We start from the raw sequence: 17,810 nt of genomic DNA, 5'->3' as shown, positions 1-17,810 counted from the left end.
GGAAAGAGCATGCAGGCAGTGCGGGCAAGGTTGTGGGAGAGCTTGCGAGTGGGTAGAGGAAGGATGCACAAGCTGGTGAGAGCATGCCAGTGGGCAGGCAATAAAAGAGGGCTAGTAGGGGGCATAGGGGGTACCCAGGGCCCCCAAAACCTGGATGCAACAACAATCACGCCATCCTCCTGGTCATCTGGAAACACCCCCCCCCCTTTACCTCTTTCACTTTCCCAGATGAGATGTGCTGTAGCTACCACACACTGGGGTGGCTTTACCCACAGAGTGTCCAGGACAGCTGCCCTGAGCCCCAGGCTGGGCAGGCCAACCTCCCACAGCCTCGCTCCCTTAACGGAGGTGGAGAGAAGAGGAAGAGCCAGCAGCTGTGCAGCGTGTTTGTCGGACCCTTCGTGGCCTCAGGCATTGGCCAGCTACCACACCCACCTGCCCACCTTACACAGGGCAAGGGATGGCCCTTGGTTGAGGCTGGGGTGGCCTGGGCAGTGGATCAAGGAGGAAGGGGGCTGTGATTTGGGGGGCCCACCTTGGACTTTTACCTGCCAGAATCAGTAAGACCACCCCTGATGACTTGGGATCAGCTGTGAAAGTGAAAAAGCCCTAAAGGAGGCTGAAAGGGGAGGGAATTGAGGGAATGCAGAGTCTGGGCTGTGAGTGGAATGTCCAGATGGATGCTTGGCCTGCAGGCACCCCTGCTTTTTCCCATATTCAAGCTGGATCAAATGAGGGCTGTCGCTGTTGTTTTGCTCTGGTTTAGAAGGGAAATTCCCTGAGACTGAAGAATGAAGATGATGTTGTGTAGACGGCCCTTTAGAATTTGGTGGCTTCCTGCATTTTATGTAGAGAAAAATCTCCACATAGAAGCATACCCCCTATTTCAGTGGCAGTGGTGCTTTTTCTCTCTCCATGCTGTAGCACATGAAATCTCTCTGTTTCTGTGAGTAGCAGAAGAGATACAGCAAACCTTGTTTTCAGTAAATATTCTTGTGTGGAAATGGAAGAGGCATGTGATACCGACACAGTTGTCAGAATCAGAACTGTGCTGGTTATATTTTCCAGGACAAAAATCTTAGACCTGTTCCATATGGGTTTGATGCTGTTGGGAAGTGGGGCTTCCCCGCCACTTCCTCCCGGCATCGTGCTGCCTCCTGGGATTTCCCTGGCTTTTCTCTGCTCTTTCCCAATCTGCTTGGCCGGGACGTTTTGAGAAAGATTGAAACAAAGCCTGGATGGTTGCCATGTGGGAGGGAAAGCACAGGTTTCCCCTGTTCCCCCCCCCCACGGCATTTTTAAAAAATAAACCGCACAAATTAAGTCCTCCCATACCTCCTGCACCAAACCTCAGGAATAAGAATTCATGAGTAACATGACATGGTCAGCTGTGAGTGAAAGGAAGTAATTAATTAAGATTCAAATAAAGAAAAAACAGGAAAATTTCAGGGAGAATTAAAACTTCGGCTGAATAGTGCTTGCATTTGTGTAAGTACGTAGAAAGAACTTGATGTGGGAATAGGCACTGCTTGATTTTGATGGGGGAATATAGTGTTATATTCAGGGTCGTATGGCGCTCGGTTTTGGCTCTGTTTGCAGCTGACTGTGGAAAAGAAACGACTGAGTGAGTAGCTCTCTCTCCTTTTTTTAATTTTCAGATTGCTTAAGTCGCCTTGGGAAAATTCCTGTCTTTATCTCAGCAATGGGGAAGGATGAGCATTCTGAGTCTGTCCTACGTCACTGCAGGCATATGGTAGCTCAAAGAACGATTATAACCTACTCTGCATGGTTTTTGGCTTTTACTGAGTGCCATCTGACGGTCGGTTTGATCTTGCAGTGCTGACACTGTACGCACTGCCATACTTCAGGCAGCAAACTCTTGCATGTGTCTGATTCACTTGATTGCGCTTAAGCATAGGGATGGCCACGAACTGGGAAAATGCATTTCAGTTTGTCGTGTGCCCCGTTTGTGAACCACGGACAATCACAAACTTTTAGCCACCTCACAAATTGGTTTGGTTTGCGAGTTGGTAGAATTCCCCCCCCCCATCATGCTGGATACATTAAACTCTCCGGCTGACTCTCCTCTACCTGCCCTCCATGTTTGGTGAGGATTGGATTTACAGGGTTTGAGCTAGGGTCCCCCAAAGAAGGTTTGGTGAGGATTGGATTTACAGGGTTTGAGCTAGGGTCCCCCAAAGAAGGTGCTTTCTGGGGAAATGACTGCCTGTCATTTCCCCAGAAAGTACTTTTCTGAGGGCACCATCTTTGGGAGTTGTAACTTGGGTCCCATACATCCATTCCTCACCAAACTTGGAGGGCAGATAGCAGAGAGTCAGCTGGAGATCCCCTGCAAGTGTGGTGTCTCTAGCTTGCACAGGATCCGGTCTATACACTCCTGAACCTGCACCTGTCAAAACCATCATTTTGACAGGTGCAGGTTCAGAAGTGTATAGAACAGATCCTGTGCAAGCTAGAGACACCAAACTCACAGGGGACCTCCCCCGGATACTCCGCTATGTGCCCTCCAAGTTGTTGCTTTGAAGTTTTATAAACATTTTGCTTGAGCAGAGACAGTCTGTCAAGAAATGTATCCGCTCATGAACTGACACAAACCTCCACAGACAGCTTGAAAGTTCATGGAAACTTCATTTTGGTTGACCTGACACAAACTTGTCTTTGTGAAACACGAACCAGCCAAAATTCATCACGAACTTTAGTTCATGAGCCTGTTCTTGCCCATCCCTCCTTAGGCAGGAGGAAATTCCCTTGTCTATTTTGCCCAGAGTGTTTACATATTGGCATGGCTGCATAGCTTTCAAACACATGAAGTTCAGATTTCCACCTGACAAAACCATTGGGGGGTGTTGAAAATGTTTAATGACTATTACATCTGTCTTTGTACTGCTCTGGTTAGCCACCAGGGTGCCAGTTCAAGGTGTTTATGGAGGGTGGGGGGGAGGCAAGATTAACAAGAGAGTTTGAAGTTCCATCCTTGGATCTGTGCAAGATTAAGTACAAGGAAAAACAGTCTGTGGAGAAGGTTTTTTGTGCTTATTCTTTATTTTCTGTAATAACCAGATAACTTACTTAAGTTCTATGGAATGATCATGTGTGGTCTAAAAAACAGCATATGTTTCTTGTGGGGAGCAGTCCCTTCCTGTCCTCAGTAACTGTGCATTGGATCCAGCAAACGATTAGTGAAATGCACCGATGGTCACATATCTATCCTGCATTTCCTTCCCCTCCCCAAGAAGTCCTTTCTGATCATGGGAACATTTATTCCTGGGGTCCTGGGACCTGTGTAGCCACATGGCTCAGGAGCATACAGTAGGGAGGGGAAAGGGAACGGAATCATTCTTTCTGCCTCTTCCATTGGTCCATCAGCACACTGATATAAGAGAAAGGACAGGGTGATTTGACTACCTTCCCCTTCCTCACTGCAGCTTTCCAGCCCACATGGCTTTAAGATAGGACTGCAGAATCTGAGTTTGGGAATTCCTGGAGATTTGAGGGGGGAGTCTGGAGACTGTGGGGTTTGGGAAGGGGAGGGACCTCTGTGGGTATGGAGACATGGAGTCCACCCTCCAAAACACCCAGCTTCTCCAGGGGAACTGATCTCTGTTGCCTGCAGATAGTTGCAGTCTCGGAAGATCTCCAGGCTGGGTCCCACCTGAAGGTTGGCAACCCAACTTCAAGACCAAATGAGTTATGTATCCCTGAGGAATAAACTACTGAAATTGGAAAGGACTGCTGGAAAGAAGGGGACGTGAGAAACATCTGTGGTCCTTGTATCCACAGACCGTGGGGTCCTATACAATATCTGAGTTACCTCTCACAAAAGTGCAGAATGGGATAATGACATTTTAAAAATGGCAGGGTTGAGGCAGAATCTGTAGACAGTCTCTATTCCCTCCCTACTAATTATTCTAGGAATAGTAGTCCTCTGGGCCAGTGTTCCCTCTAAGCTGAGTTAGAGTGAGCTAGCTCACAGTTTTTTAGCCTCTGGCTCACACATTTTTGTCCCAGCTCAGGAAGGAGGGCTCCTGCCAGTTCTGAGACAGGCAATACCTGGAGATTTGGGGGGGAGGGGGGAGCCTGGGGAGGGTGGGGTTGGGAGGGAAGGACTTCAATGAGGTATCATGCCATAGAGCCCGCCTTCCAGAGCCGCCATTTTCTCCAGGTGAACTGGCCTCTGTTGCCTGGAGGTTGGTTGGAATCCCAGGAGATCTCCAGCCACCGCTTGGAGTTTGGCAATCCTGCTTCTGTTGTCCTTTCCCTTCCTAAGGCGCAGGGGTAGCTTCCAAGGAGGATGAAGCAAAGGGAAACAAAGGGAGATCTGGGACTAGACAGTGATGGAAGGGATGCCAGCGGAAACAGTGGAGATATCCATTTGGTTTAAGGCTAGTTCGTAAATCCCCACTGTCCCGCTTCTTCCAGGAGCTAGCCAGGTTGGTTGTCTTTCTAGGAAAGACCACTGGAGTCTTATGGTGCATTTTATAGTATTTGCTTTATTTCCAAATATACAAGTGGAGAATGGATAGAGGCAGAGAGGCACTCCTGCAAGGCAATAGATCTGCTGTCCCACATGGGAAGGGCTGTGGCTGAGTGGTAAAGCATCTGCTTGGCATTTGGGAGGTCCCAGATTCAATTTCTGGCAGCTCGGGCTAAAAGGGTCTGGTAGTGAGTGATGCGAAAGACGCTACCTAAGACCCCGGAGAGCCTCTGTCAATCTGAGTAGACGATACTGATTTGATGGCACAGGGCAGCTTCATGTTTAAAAGATCAGGTGACGTGCTGAAGACCCTGGACAGCTGCTGCCAGTCTGAGTAGACAATACTGACCTTGGCGGACTGATGGTCTCTGTTCTGTATGAGGCAGCTTCAAGTGTTCTTGTGTGTTCACACCAGATCCCCGAGAGAGAGGGGGGGGGGATGCTTGTGCCCCCAAGGTGCCTCAACCAGTTCAAGCAGAGCCTTTCTGCTTCTCCGTCTCCTAGAGCATCTGAACTGTGATTTCGTTACACAGATACACACATGGCCCTACACCTTCCCCACCTCCTCCAGTCCCTGGGGGCTCCTTGGCCACAGCCATTAAAGGTCTACGAAGGGGACATGCACGCCCCTGCAGAACCCCAATTTGTTACCACACTTTCCTACCGAAGAGTCACCTGATAAGCAATTTCATGATATTGTAGCCAGCTCAGATAAGCTGTCATTCTAGGAAAGGCAGCTTTCTTTGAGCAATTGCAGAGTTCATGGCCACCTACAGCGAGCTTGTTCTTGCAATTTGGAGACCGACAAGGTGGTGCGGTGCTGAAAGCCATTTCTCCAGTTTCCACCGCCTCCCCCCACAGCTCTTGTATTTCTAGAATGTACCGTGCTGTAGAAACGCAGATAAACACTGTCTGGTTGGTGGCTAGGGGGGGAATATTTTGGGAAGCTAATGGAAGAGGTGATTAGGAACCATTCAGGTGCAACACCACCCTTTCCCCTACTAAGAGGACTGTTGACAAAAATTAAGAGCCGACACTTAACAGCCAATAATGTTTATTTAGGAAGATGCATAAAGTTCAGTTATTCATTTATCATCAAGACCCTCAAAAAAAAGCTGAAGATTCATTCCTGGAGGGGAAAAAAGTGGTGATTTCTAACAAAATGTGGGTGGGGAAAGGGAGGAGAGGCAGAAGGAAGGGAAAAAGCGGGCAAAACCATTAAGTGATCTATTATTCCCTAGGATCCCTGCAAATTGAACAGCCTCAGAATTTCCATCGGCCTGTGCTTGTTGATAGATGCTCTGCTATGATGCTGCCTTCAGTGATTTCTTGATGAAATACAAGATACAAAAAGGAGGAGACCCACACATAGCATAGGCCAGTAGTCCAGGCAAAATGGCAGCAAGGCCATCAAAGAGCATTTTGGGTGAGCTCCTGGAGAGCTGCTGGCAGGCCATGTAGTTGTTGGGACAGTGTTGTGTACAGTGGTTAAAGGGTTGGACGAGGATCTGGGAGACCCAGATTCAAATCTCCACGCTGCCGTGGAAGCTTGTTGGGTGACCCTGCACCTGTCACACTGTTCTGGTAGCTGGCCTCCTCCGAGCAGGCACACAGATGCAGTTTCCAGGCATCCGTGTTTGTAGAGCAACTCCAGGGCCAGGCGTCAAAATCCAGTCCCAAGGTTCAGGCACAAAGTAGGCAACACTCACAGCTACAAAGGGCGATCTGAGAGCAATGATACAAAAGTACACGGCAGGGTCAGAGACGCAGAGGGCCATCCAGAGCAGAAGCAGCAAGGTTAGTAACTATCAGACAAGTTGCTTCCACACAGCCACTCCCTTCTCTGTTGCTTTTAAGCACCACGCTGCTCAACAGCTTGTGTTGCATCATGCACCTGGCAGCTGCCTCAGTCCTGCTCCTGCAAGCACCCATCCTCGCTCTTGGTGCTGGGCCATAGCTGTGCTGCCAGGCAGGCACTGTGGCTTATGTCTTGAAGGTCTCTCCTCACCCTCCTCCTATGGCAGTGATGGCGAACCTTTTAGTGACCGAGTGCCCAAACTGCGACCCAAGACCCACTTATTTATCTCAAAGTGCCAACACGGCAGTTTAACCTGAAAACTGAGGTTTTACTTTAGAAAAAACAACTCATACATTAACTTAAGACGATCCAAACAAAGTAAGGAAAGAAATCCCAAATGCTTTCATTTACTTAAAACTATTTGGCAGAGAATTCAACACTTGAATGATGGTCTGGGCCTGGCTGGGGCGATGGCATGCCGTGCCATAGGTTTGCCACCACTGTCCTATGGCGTTCCCGAGAGTCTAGTGGTGGTGGTGGTGGGGAACTGACCAGCAACTGGCTCTCTGTTGTCAGCTCAGGGTTGGGGAGCTGAAGGGCCAATGTGATGGTTCCTGGCTGAGGATCTATGGCTGGCCCCCCAGAGAGAGCCTCTTCCTGCAACACCTTGGCTGTCTTTTCCTCAGTGGAGTCTTCAGATTCCCTTTGCTCTGCTGACCTTGGCTGGTCCACAACACATGCACTCTCAGCCTAAACTACCTCCCAGGGTTGTTGGGAGGATAAAATGGAGGAGACAAGAAGAAGAAGAGAAGAAGAGATTGGATTTATACCCCGCCCTTCACTCAGAGTCTCAGAGCGGTTTACAAACTCCTTTCCCTTCCTCTCCCCACAAGAGACACCCTGTGAGGTAGGTGGGTCTGAGAGAGCTCTTTCAAGAACAGCTCTGAGAGAACTATGGCTTGCCCAGGGTCACCCAGCAGCTGCATGTGGAGGAGTGGGGAATCAAACTGGGTTCTCCAGATTAGAGTCCACTCTCCTAACCACTACACCAAACTGGTGTAGTTTAAGCTGCTTTGGGTCCCTATTGGGTAGAAAGGCAGGATATAAATAAATAGCCTCTGTTGTGTACGATAGAAATAAAAATTTCCGCTTTTTGAAGCACTTTGGGGGCAGCTGTAATCTCACAAATTACAAGGAGCCTTTTTCTAGACCTCCTGGCACCTGGAATTTTACAGGGACTCATGGGAGTCCCCCCTCCTCCCCACCCGCATCTTGGTCAATTTCCTAGATCAACCTCAGGGGGAGGAGAGAAATACACATTCCCAACCCACTGGAATAATCTGATCAGAGAAACTCGCCCACACATAGCATAGGCCAGTAGTCCAGGGAAAATGACAGTTTTAAGAGGGAGGGGACAACTGGATAATAGACCAGCAAATGGGAAGCAGGATTTCTGTCCACAGAACCTCGTACCATGCTGAGACGCAGAGGGAAATTCAGGTCCACAACGCAACTTATGCTACACCAGTCAACCCACCAGAAATAGATCTTTGTGGAAAGGAAGCATCTTTTTGCTGGTGATCCTCAAGCCATTCGTGGACAGCAATAAGGGTCCTGGTTTGATTCCAAATGTATCGCTTGAAGGAGGAAAAGAAAAGGGAATTACAGTATTTCACCACCCAATATTATCAATCGATCCCAAATCAACCAGGGCAGCCAGAACATTCAGGTTAAATGGCACATGTCCAACTCTGGGCTTCTCCATTTTTGTTTTAGGAAGGGAGGGATCTATATTCTCAAATAAGCTACTAATTGCCAACCGCCTTCTGCCTTCCCTTCAGGTGTCTGGATTCAGGGAGAACCTGTGCCGGGCACCGCTGGTATGCATCGACGGGAATGTACCAGTTTCCACCATTCAGTATGTCTGTCAGTTTGCCAGAGAACATCACTTAGCAGGTAAGAAGCAACACTGTGGGACAGTCACAAAGCGCAGTCCGATTTTAGGCGCTAGCCCCTTTTTCCATTCACCCAGTGAAAATCAAATCTAGCCATAATCATCTTGCATCTAAAAGCTCCAGCTACACATTGAAAAGTCCTTGCTTGTTGGGGAGCAACACGGGGACTTTGTATCACGTGCACAACGGGAGTTTTGTGCCTTCCAGTCATACCCTGCTCATCATTCAGGGAGAAGCAGCTTTAGCCCCCCCCCCCCTTCTCCCCGGTAATGCGGTTTTCACTCTTGCAAACTGCCCTGGGGAGCTTCTGTTGAGTCCATAACATGATTTTTACAATAGAGCCAATAGGGGTTCTATAGGGTGGTCTGTTCAGTGACTGCTCGGGGTGACCAATCTCTCTCCTCACAACCTAGCCGCTGCAATCCATGCGATGGTCACCTCCAGGCTGCATTACTGTAACTCGCTCTATGCTGGGCTGCCCTTGCGGTTGACTCGGAAACTAGCTGGTTCAAAATGCAGTGGTACGTGTCCTTATGGGGGCACCTTTTAGAGTACAGATCCAACCAGTGCTTCACCAGCTGCTCTGGCTTCCAGTGGAGTACCAACCAAATCTAGTTCAGGGTTATGGTATTAACCTTCAAAGCCCTGAGTGGTCCAGGTCAGAATCTACATATCTACAGGACCACCTCTCCTACTATGTCCCTTGAAGAGTGTCATGCTCATCAGAACAACAGCTACTGGTGGTCCCCCGGACATCCATTTATCATCGACCAGAGCCAGAGCCTCCCGCCTGATGGAACACTCTCCCATGTGAGATCAGGGCCCTGTGGGATCTGCTTCAGTTCCACAGAGCCTGTAAAATGGAGATGTTCAGCCGGGCCTTTGGTTGAGGCGACGGGTGTCTCGTTATTCTGGTCTCCCCTGCTCCACACACCGAACTGGTATGTTCAGTAACTGCTGGGTGTGACTGCCCACTGCCCTTTTTTAATCTTGGGCACTCCATAGGAGCACACTCCTAGGTTTATGGGCCATCTTTGTGTGCATCATTTTGTAAAACTGTAGAACATTTTTATTGTATTGTCTGGTGTTTTCAATTGCTGTGAGCCACCCTGAGCCCTGCATGCAGGAAAGGGTGGGATAAAAATCTAATAAACAAAGTAAAGTAAAATAAAAACAGTATGTGTGGGGAGCAGGGCCGGCATCAACATACCGTGAGGTGGGGCAGCTGCTGAGGTGCCCAGGTCTTGTGGAGGGGCCCACTGCTGTCTCTCCCTACCCGCTTGCCTCCCCACTTTCCATCTGCTTGCTTGTGAGCCCTTGCACCACTCCACTCACTCTCCCGTCTGCAGGTGCAGAGTGCCTGGGAAGAGAAGGGCTGTGAAACACCCAGCAGTGGTGTTCCCAGTTGCACACATGGCCCAGTACAGTTGGAGAAGGGTGTATGTGCACTGGGAGGGCAAGCAAATGCATAAGTGGGTGGGCAAAGGATATGTGGGTGGGCAGTGGGGGGGAGGGGGCCTCCAGGGACTGTCTGCCCAGGACCCCCCAAATCCTGGAACCGTTGCTGGTGGGGAGGCGAAAGTTGTACTGTGGCGGCAAACAAAAAAAGAGCTGGTGTGTTGTTCCCTAAATGAAGCTTGAAATATTTTGCTGCCCAGGACCCCCCAAATCCTGGAACCGGTGCTGGTGGGGAGGCGAAAGTTGTGCTGTGGCGGCAAACAAAAAAGAGCTGGTGTGTTGGTCCCTAAATGAAGCTTGAAGTATTTTTCTGCCCATATCCAAACCAAAAGGGATTCTCTACGATTCCCTCTTGTCTTCTATAAGTAATGTTTACTCTTCATTTGGTTGACGTTTTCTCGTAAATTGAACCTATATTATACCTAGTATCTTCACACCAGGCTGCAAATTAAAGACAGACATATGGGCCTAATTGATGCTATATTGATTCTTCATTATTCCCAGTTGCCCTTTATAAGATGTATTCGCTCTTTGTTTAGCCAACATTTTCTTTTTTGTTGAACCTACTGGACAAATCAATGGTGTTTGGAATTCCATTTGGAATTCCCCCCAAAATTTGGAATATTATGTACAGTTCTGGTCAACCCACCTCAAGAAGGATATTATAGTTATAGTGCTGGAAAAAGCGCAGAAAAGAAGAAGAGAAGAAGAGATTGGATTTATACCCCGCCCTTCACTACCCAAAGGTGTCTCAGAGCAGAGCGGCTTACAATCTCCTTTCCCTTCTTCTCCCCACAACAGACACCCTGTGAGGTGGGTGGGGCTTGGAGGACTCTAACACAAACTGCTCTTTTTCAAGGACGGCTGTGCCAGAGCTTGTGACTGACCCAAGGTCACATCAGCAGGTGCAAGTGGAGGAGTGGGGACTCAAACCCGGTTCTCCAAGATTAGAGTCCGCGCACTTAACCACTACACCAAACTAAAATGATTAAAGAAATGGAACACCGTCCCTATGAAGAAAGATTAAAGAGGTTAAGGTGCTTTATAGCTTGGAGAAACGACAACTGAGGGGGTGACATGATGGAGGTTTACAAAATTATGCATCAGATAGAGAAGATAGAGAAAGGAGTACTTTTCTCCCTTTCTCACAATGCAAGAATTGATGGGCACTCAAATTAATGAGCAGTAGGCTTAGAACAGATAAGGAAGTACCTCTTCACCCAAAGAGTAATTAATACATGGAATTCACTGCTGCAGGAAGTGGTGGCAGCTACAAGCATAGACAGCTTCAAGAGGGGATTAGATAAACCTATGGAGCAGAGGTCCACGAGTGGCTATTAGCTACAAGGTATTAGCCACTAAGTCTGGGGCAAGTGATGCTCTGTATTCTTGGTGCTTGGCGGGCAACAATGGGAGCACTTCTAGAGTTGGCCCTGCTGGTGGACCTCTTGATGGCACGTGGGTTTTGGCCACTGTGTGACATGCAGTGTTGGACTGCATTGGCCATTGGCCTGATCCAACATGGCTTCTCTTGTGTTCTTATGTTTTTACACTGTACCTAATATCTGCATGCCAGGCTGCACATCAAAGGCTTACACATGGTCCTAATTGAGGCTACATTGACCCCCAAACAGGGCCACTCTGTGGGCAACTGTGATGCTATTTGAATTCATCCAACAGGAATTTGTGACGTTGCCTTGTAGTGATTCAGTTCATTGGTCTGCCTAGTCCGTTACTGGATGCTTTGACTGGATGTGGCTGTGCAAGGCCTTGGGCAGAGGTCTCTTTCAGTCCTTATTCAGGAGACCATGTAATGGGAGATCGTATAAATGGAGCATGGGTCATTCTGCATCCGAAGCACGTGCCTCTTCCCAAACAGACTTGTTCCATGCACTCGAGTCGCCAGCTTTTTCACCTGCTACCCAAACACTGTTGTCACACGTTTTTGTTACTGTGTTTTATTAATGCAAAGACCAATCCAGCACCGAGTCAAAATCTGGAGCCCATTTTGTTCCTGAGAATGTATCTGCAACAGTGGGAGGGCTTCTAGTATCCTGGCCCCACTGCTGGACCTCCTGATGGCACCTGGTGTTTTTAGCCACTGTGTGACACGGAGTGTTGGACTGCATTGGCCATTGGCCTGATCCAACATGGCTTCTCTTGTGTTCTTATGTTTTTACACTGTACCTAATATCTGCATGCCAGGCTGCACATCAAAGGCTTACACATGGTCCTAATTGAGGCTACATTGACCCCCAAACAGGGCCACTCAGTGGGCAACTGTGATGCTACTTGAATTCACCCAACAGGAATTTGTGACGTTGCCTTGTAGTGATTCAGTTCATTGGTCTGCCTAGTCCATTACTGGATGCTTTGACTGGATGTGGCTGTGCAAGGCCTTGGGCAGAGGTCTCTTTCAGTCCTTATTCAGGAGACCATGTAATGGGAGATCGTATAAATGGAGCCTGGGTCATTCTGCATCCGAAGCACGTGCTCTAAACTGGGTCCTCTTCCCAAACAGACTTGTTCCGTGCACTCGAGTCGCCAGCTTTTTCACCTGCTACCCAAACACTGTTGTCACACGTTTTTGTTACTGTGTTTTATGAATGCAAAGACCAATCCAGCACCGAGTCAAAATCTGGAGCCCATTTTGTTCCTGAGAATGTATATGGTGATAAAATCTCAAGTTAACTCAGTAACAAGCAGAGTGGTTTTTACTGTGATATTTTAATAATGGTATCTCTGAATGTTAGGGCTATTAGCTAATTCAGTAGTGCTTCTGGCTAATTATCTATTGAGGTTTGATAATGATTAATAACCGCTGAGTCACATTGACCAATTCAAGAGTGGCAGCTCTAATCATTGTTTTTGACAATTATTAGCTTTGTTGTTACCTTGGCCATCTTTAATGGGAAAGGCAAGGCTACAAATTAGTTGGACAAGTAAATAAAACATGTACCAAATCTGTTGGGGTGATTAACCTAATGCATTGCTGTTTTGAAGTGTATTATGAGCCGACAGATGTGGACAAGGCTTCCAAGCCGTTCTTCTCAGACAGCTGGAGAGCCCTGGCCTGTGTCTCTCCCAATCTGCGGGAGCTGAGGGCAATCAGCCGGACCCTGGGACACCCTGTGCCAGCAGGTGAAACGCTTTGATAAAGGAAACATATTTTCCACTATTAACATGTGAAGATGCATTATACTGAATTACACCTTGGCCCAGCTAACCCAGTAGTGTTTATTCTGAATGCAGCTCTCCAGTATCTCTCTCAGCTTTAGGGCCCTTTAGCTGGAGATGCTGGAAACTGAGTCAAGGAACTTGGAAACTGGGCCTGGAATGCAAAGCTTGTCATCATCCTTTGAACTGTGTCCTCCTTATGTTATTATGGGACAGACTCTTGGATGGAGACCTATCAGGCCCATAGCCAGGATTTTTCAATTTGCAGGGCCTTCTAAAAAGTCTAAAAAGTTTAAATGCTTTGGGGGAGAAGGGGGGGGTGCGTCCACACGCACCTGCACTCCAAGCTGCAAATTTGTGGCTTGGAATGCAGGCCGCGTGGGCCCCCTTCTCCTTCAATGCATTTGAACTTTAAAAGCTTTGGGGAAGAAGTGGAGGAAGGCCCCGTGCATGCCTGCTTGGAGTGCAGGTGCATGCAGGGCCTCCCCCTGCTTCTTCCCCAAAAGTCGTGGGGCCTTAGGAGGAAGCTGGGGGTGGGGCAGGCCCCGGGAGGCCCCACCATAGCTACGGGCCCGAGGCCTATACTTTTCATGTTATCTCCACCTTTCCAGTTCATAGTGCAGAGGCCAAGAAACCAGCTCTTCCTTAAGACTTTTAGAATTTTACCTTTGTCATACAATGTGCACTGTATGGAGAGAACTGCTTTCAATCCTGGTCCAGAACCAGCGTCACATGGAGTTGGTCTGTAGACTCAGCAATGTGACAGGGGGAGGGATCGATGCACTGCATTTGTCCAGATTGATAGCTATTCCTGGCAATTGCCCAGTTATCATTTTGCAGCTCATTTATTGAGCAGTAGAGACTCCAGCTAATTCTTTGAATTCTAGAGTCAGAACTGAAGCAAACTTGTATGCAGTTGCATTCCCTCTTCCACACCCCTAATGTCTCTGGGACTGGGACTGCTGAATGTTTAGCCGAAATCTGTGGTTTGCTAAGATCGAGACTGCTGTGTGGTTTGCTAAGATCTAGACAAAGGATTTTGTTTATCTTCCTAAAATGGCTTAGTGGTAGGGGGTGTGATTTTATTATGGCTTTGATGTCACGTGACCAGTTTTTCATCCATTGATCTCTCTAAAGATCTGCCATCCAAGCTGGAAGACGTCGTCGAGACTGCCGTGGCCCTTGTCCTCCCCTTACTGAGAGAGTTGCACTGTGTGGTGGTAACACTTGGCCAGCACGGCGTCCTCGTGTGTGGCCAGAGCATGGACGGGAGTGTCTCTCTTCATCCTGGATCTTGTAGCAAGGTAGATCAAGGTCAAAGGGAGTACATATGAAGTGGGTAAAGGCATGGAAAATGGGAGGGGAAAGGAATCACAGATGGAGAGCGTGTAATAGAACGGAAGATAGTATCCTTGGTTATCTGTCCCTGGACACCTGAGTCTGCACGTAAAATTACTGTTCTCAGGGCTCCTTGGGATTAATTCAGCTGTAGTATAGAGTGGGATGCTTATCAATGAATGAGGGGAAAGGCACTCTAAAACCAATCCACTGCAACTTTTTCTTGTGCAGAAATGAATGGTAAATTCTCCTCTTGCGTGAACTCCACTGATTTCAGTGGCCATTAATGGGGGCCCCCTTTCATTTAAAATATTTATCTGAACAGCAGAGGATCATGCAGTACAGTTCTTCTCTGGCTACACAATTGAATGCACTGTTTTGTCTTACACCCCAGACCACGACAGGTGAGCTGTGCGTCACTCACTACCCAGCGATCCCAGTCCCCGTGGAGGAGATAGTGAATGTCTCTGGAGCAGGTGACAGGTATGTTGCTTAGTTGCTCAAGGTAGCCATGGGATTCCCCCGCTCTCCTCTGTTTGATCTGTGCTCTCCCCCCCCCCGAAGTTGCTGTGACAACATAACAGAGCATGCATGTACGCGGCATCGCTAAGGAATAATTGCTCCAAATATTTATCTGGAGGTGGCGAAAGACAGGAAGGTTATTGTAAGCTGTCATTTTCGGAGGCTTTGTGAAAGAGAAGGAAATGGAGGCAATTAAAACTCAGGAAGAAACTGGAAAAAAACCACTTTCCCCAATGTCTCTAGATAATGTAGCAATTGTGAGAGCCACCTGGACCTCTTAGGAGCACAACCCCACTTTAGTGGAGAGGAGTACTGTTCAGGCTCTACGCAGCCTAGATGGGAAGCTTCAACACCTTTGAATGGCGAGAGAATTTTGATTGATTAGGCGTCCACTTTTCTGGATTACCTTAGGCTTCAATGACAGAAGCAGGAACTTACGGCACTTCACCCATTTACAGAAGTGTATCTGCATTGCACGTGTAAATCTATTTCAAACGGGTTTTAACAGTCATTGTTTCCACCAGAAATTGCATTCATGAAAGTTAGCGATGCTTTCCCCACTTATTGCTCTACTATTCATAAAATTTCTTGTGGGGAACCAGGATGGTTAAATGATTTTGAAACTGATTTAAAACTGGTGATGTAGACATGACCCTCAGTCCATTATCCAGGACAAGAAATGCTGAGTGTGAGGATAATGATGTGATGCTAGTGCTGCCTGTCATGCATTGCAGGGGATTGGGAGAGTCTGACATGGAGATGCGATTTTCAGCAGCAGCCCTGTGTTTCTGGAAAGGGGTAGCTTGACTCCAAGAGGAGCGTCTTTGACACAGAGCTGCTGTTTTCAGCAGCAGCCCTGTGTCTCTGGAAAGGGGTAACTTGACTCCAAAAGAAGAATCTTTGACACAGAGATGCGATTTTCAGCAGCAGCCCTGTGTTTCTGGAAAGGGGTAGCTTGACTCCAAGAGGAGAGTCTTTGACACAGAGATGCCATTTACAGCAGCAGTCCTGTGTCTCTGGAACAGGGTAGCTTGACTCCAAGAGACCTCAAGCCAATTAGCACTTTCAGTCTGGGCACCTCTTCAGTACAGTAATGCAAACTCTAGGGTTTGTAGTTCTGTGAAGTGGACTGGCAATTTCTAACAGATAATGTTCTTCTAGCTATAATTCTCAGGATTTGGGGGAGGAGGGGACCATGACACAGGCATAAAAGCACTCTAAGTCTGTCGTACGTATGTGCCCAAAGTACTCCAGAGTCTGAAATGGCCTCTTCTCTCTTCAGCTTAATGGCTGGAATAATTGCTGGGCTGCTCGATGGCGAGGACACAGATAGCTGTGTCCGAATGGGCCTCTTATCCGCCAGCCTCTCTCTCCGTTCCTGTGAGCCTGTTTCTCCCGAGATCAATGCCGCCAGTGTGAGTATGGAAGAGGTGCAGGCTCAGAGGTGGCTGGGAACAAAGACGTGGAAACTGTCTTAGGCTACCTGCGCGAGGACTCGCTTCCGTGGCACCTGGAACAGGCAGGCTTTTCTCCAGCATCCACCTGTCTTTGATTTTAAATGGGATGGGTTCCATGATCATATTAGAGGAGGTGGTTGACCTCTCCTCTTTTCATTCCCTTCTTCCTTCCCTTCTTCTGTGGACTCTGCGCTGTGTGACTCCGTGTGGCTGTGAGAATGCTGGACTAAGAATTCGGCATGACGGCTGCAGCTACACATCAATACACTATTGTGTCCACACAGGGAAATTCAGTGGCAACTGCTTGTTTATAGTGCAGTGATAACACTGTCTTCAACCACAGCCGAGTCTCAAAAGAGTAGCCGTGTTAGTCTGTCGCTGCAAACATAAAAAGAAGCCTTGTGACACTTTTAAAAGACTATTTTGAAGTCTTTGACTTTCCCCATATGGGTTATTTTGCCCTGGGTTCAATTTTGTTGGGAAGCAGTCCCTCCCACCACCACCCACCACTACTCCACTGCATCGTGATGCATTCATGCACCTAACAAGCAAAGAAGAAGGGGGAAACAGACTCAGCCTGAAATATATAAGGATGCTACAAGGGTCAAGCTACAGCAAGTGAAATTATATCCAGGCCTTATCTTTTTAATTATACGTTTGTGTACACCTTATAATAAATATTTCTTTTGATGTCTTTTTATTTGATGTAGCTTGACCCCACCTTATAATAAATATTTTGATATCTTTTTATTTGATGTAGCTTGACCCTTGTAGCATCCCTGCATTCATGCACCTCCCAGGTTTTCCACAGCTTTTCTCCAATCTTTCCCAAATCTGCTTAACATAAGAACATAAGAAGAGCCCTGCTGGATCATCTAGTCCAGCATCCTGTCTCACACAGTGACCAACCAGTTGCTCTGGATGGCCAACAAAAGAGCAGAGAGGCCAAGGCTTTCCCCTGATGTTGCCTCTTCGCTCTGGGATTCAGAGGATTAGTGCCTCTGAATGTGAAAGAAGAGATTGGATTTATACCCAGTCCTTCACTACCCAAAGGAGTCTCAGCGTGGTTTACAATCTCCTTTCCCTTCCCCTCCCCTCAACAGACACCTTGTGAGGTAGGTGAGGCTGAGAGAGCTCTTCCAAGAACTGCTCATGAGAGAACAGGTCTGAGAGAACTTGTAACTGACCCAAGGTCACAGTGGCAGCTGTATGTGGAGGAGTGGGGAATCAAACCTGGTTCTCCCAGATTAGAGTCTGTGCTCCTAACCACTACACCAAACTGGCTTGCCTTAGTCACCATGGCTAGTAGCGATTGATAGACTTATCCTCCTTGAATCTATCAAATCCCCCTTTGAAAGCTTTTTATTCCTGTGGCCATCACTACATTCTCTGGCAGTGAATCCCACAGTTTAATCACTCTCTGTGTAAAGCGGTATTTCCTTTTGTCTCAGTCACCCATCAGCTTCATTGGATGCCCTTGAGTTCTAGTATTTTGGGAGAGGGAGAGAAAGTTCTCTTTGTCAATTCTCTCCAACCCATGCATAATTTTATTAATCTCTATCATGTCCCCCCCCCCTTAGTCATCTCTTTTCTAAACTTCTTCACTACAA

The 17,810-nt window shown here is 47.8% G+C and overlaps 1 protein-coding gene across 1 annotated transcript in view; it reads left to right on the top strand.

Annotated features, from left to right (window-relative positions):
* Positions 1 to 17,810, top strand: part of LOC107108785 (pseudouridine-metabolizing bifunctional protein C1861.05-like) — a 46,626-nt gene that overhangs the window by 19,272 nt on the left and 9,544 nt on the right. Inside the window, 6 exon segments of the mRNA XM_015409304.1 lie at positions 1,659 to 1,753; positions 8,135 to 8,249; positions 12,710 to 12,847; positions 14,021 to 14,187; positions 14,616 to 14,704; positions 16,026 to 16,162. Of these exon segments, the coding sequence (XP_015264790.1) occupies positions 1,659 to 1,753; positions 8,135 to 8,249; positions 12,710 to 12,847; positions 14,021 to 14,187; positions 14,616 to 14,704; positions 16,026 to 16,162 (741 nt within the window).

This window comes from Gekko japonicus, unplaced genomic scaffold, assembly GCF_001447785.1.
Source record: "Gekko japonicus isolate JY-2015 unplaced genomic scaffold, Gekko_japonicus_V1.1 scaffold515, whole genome shotgun sequence".
In the NCBI taxonomy this organism is placed as follows: domain Eukaryota; kingdom Metazoa; phylum Chordata; class Lepidosauria; order Squamata; family Gekkonidae; genus Gekko; species Gekko japonicus.
Note: the sequence above shows the minus strand (reverse complement) of the source record. Positions and strands in the feature narration are given on the sequence as shown.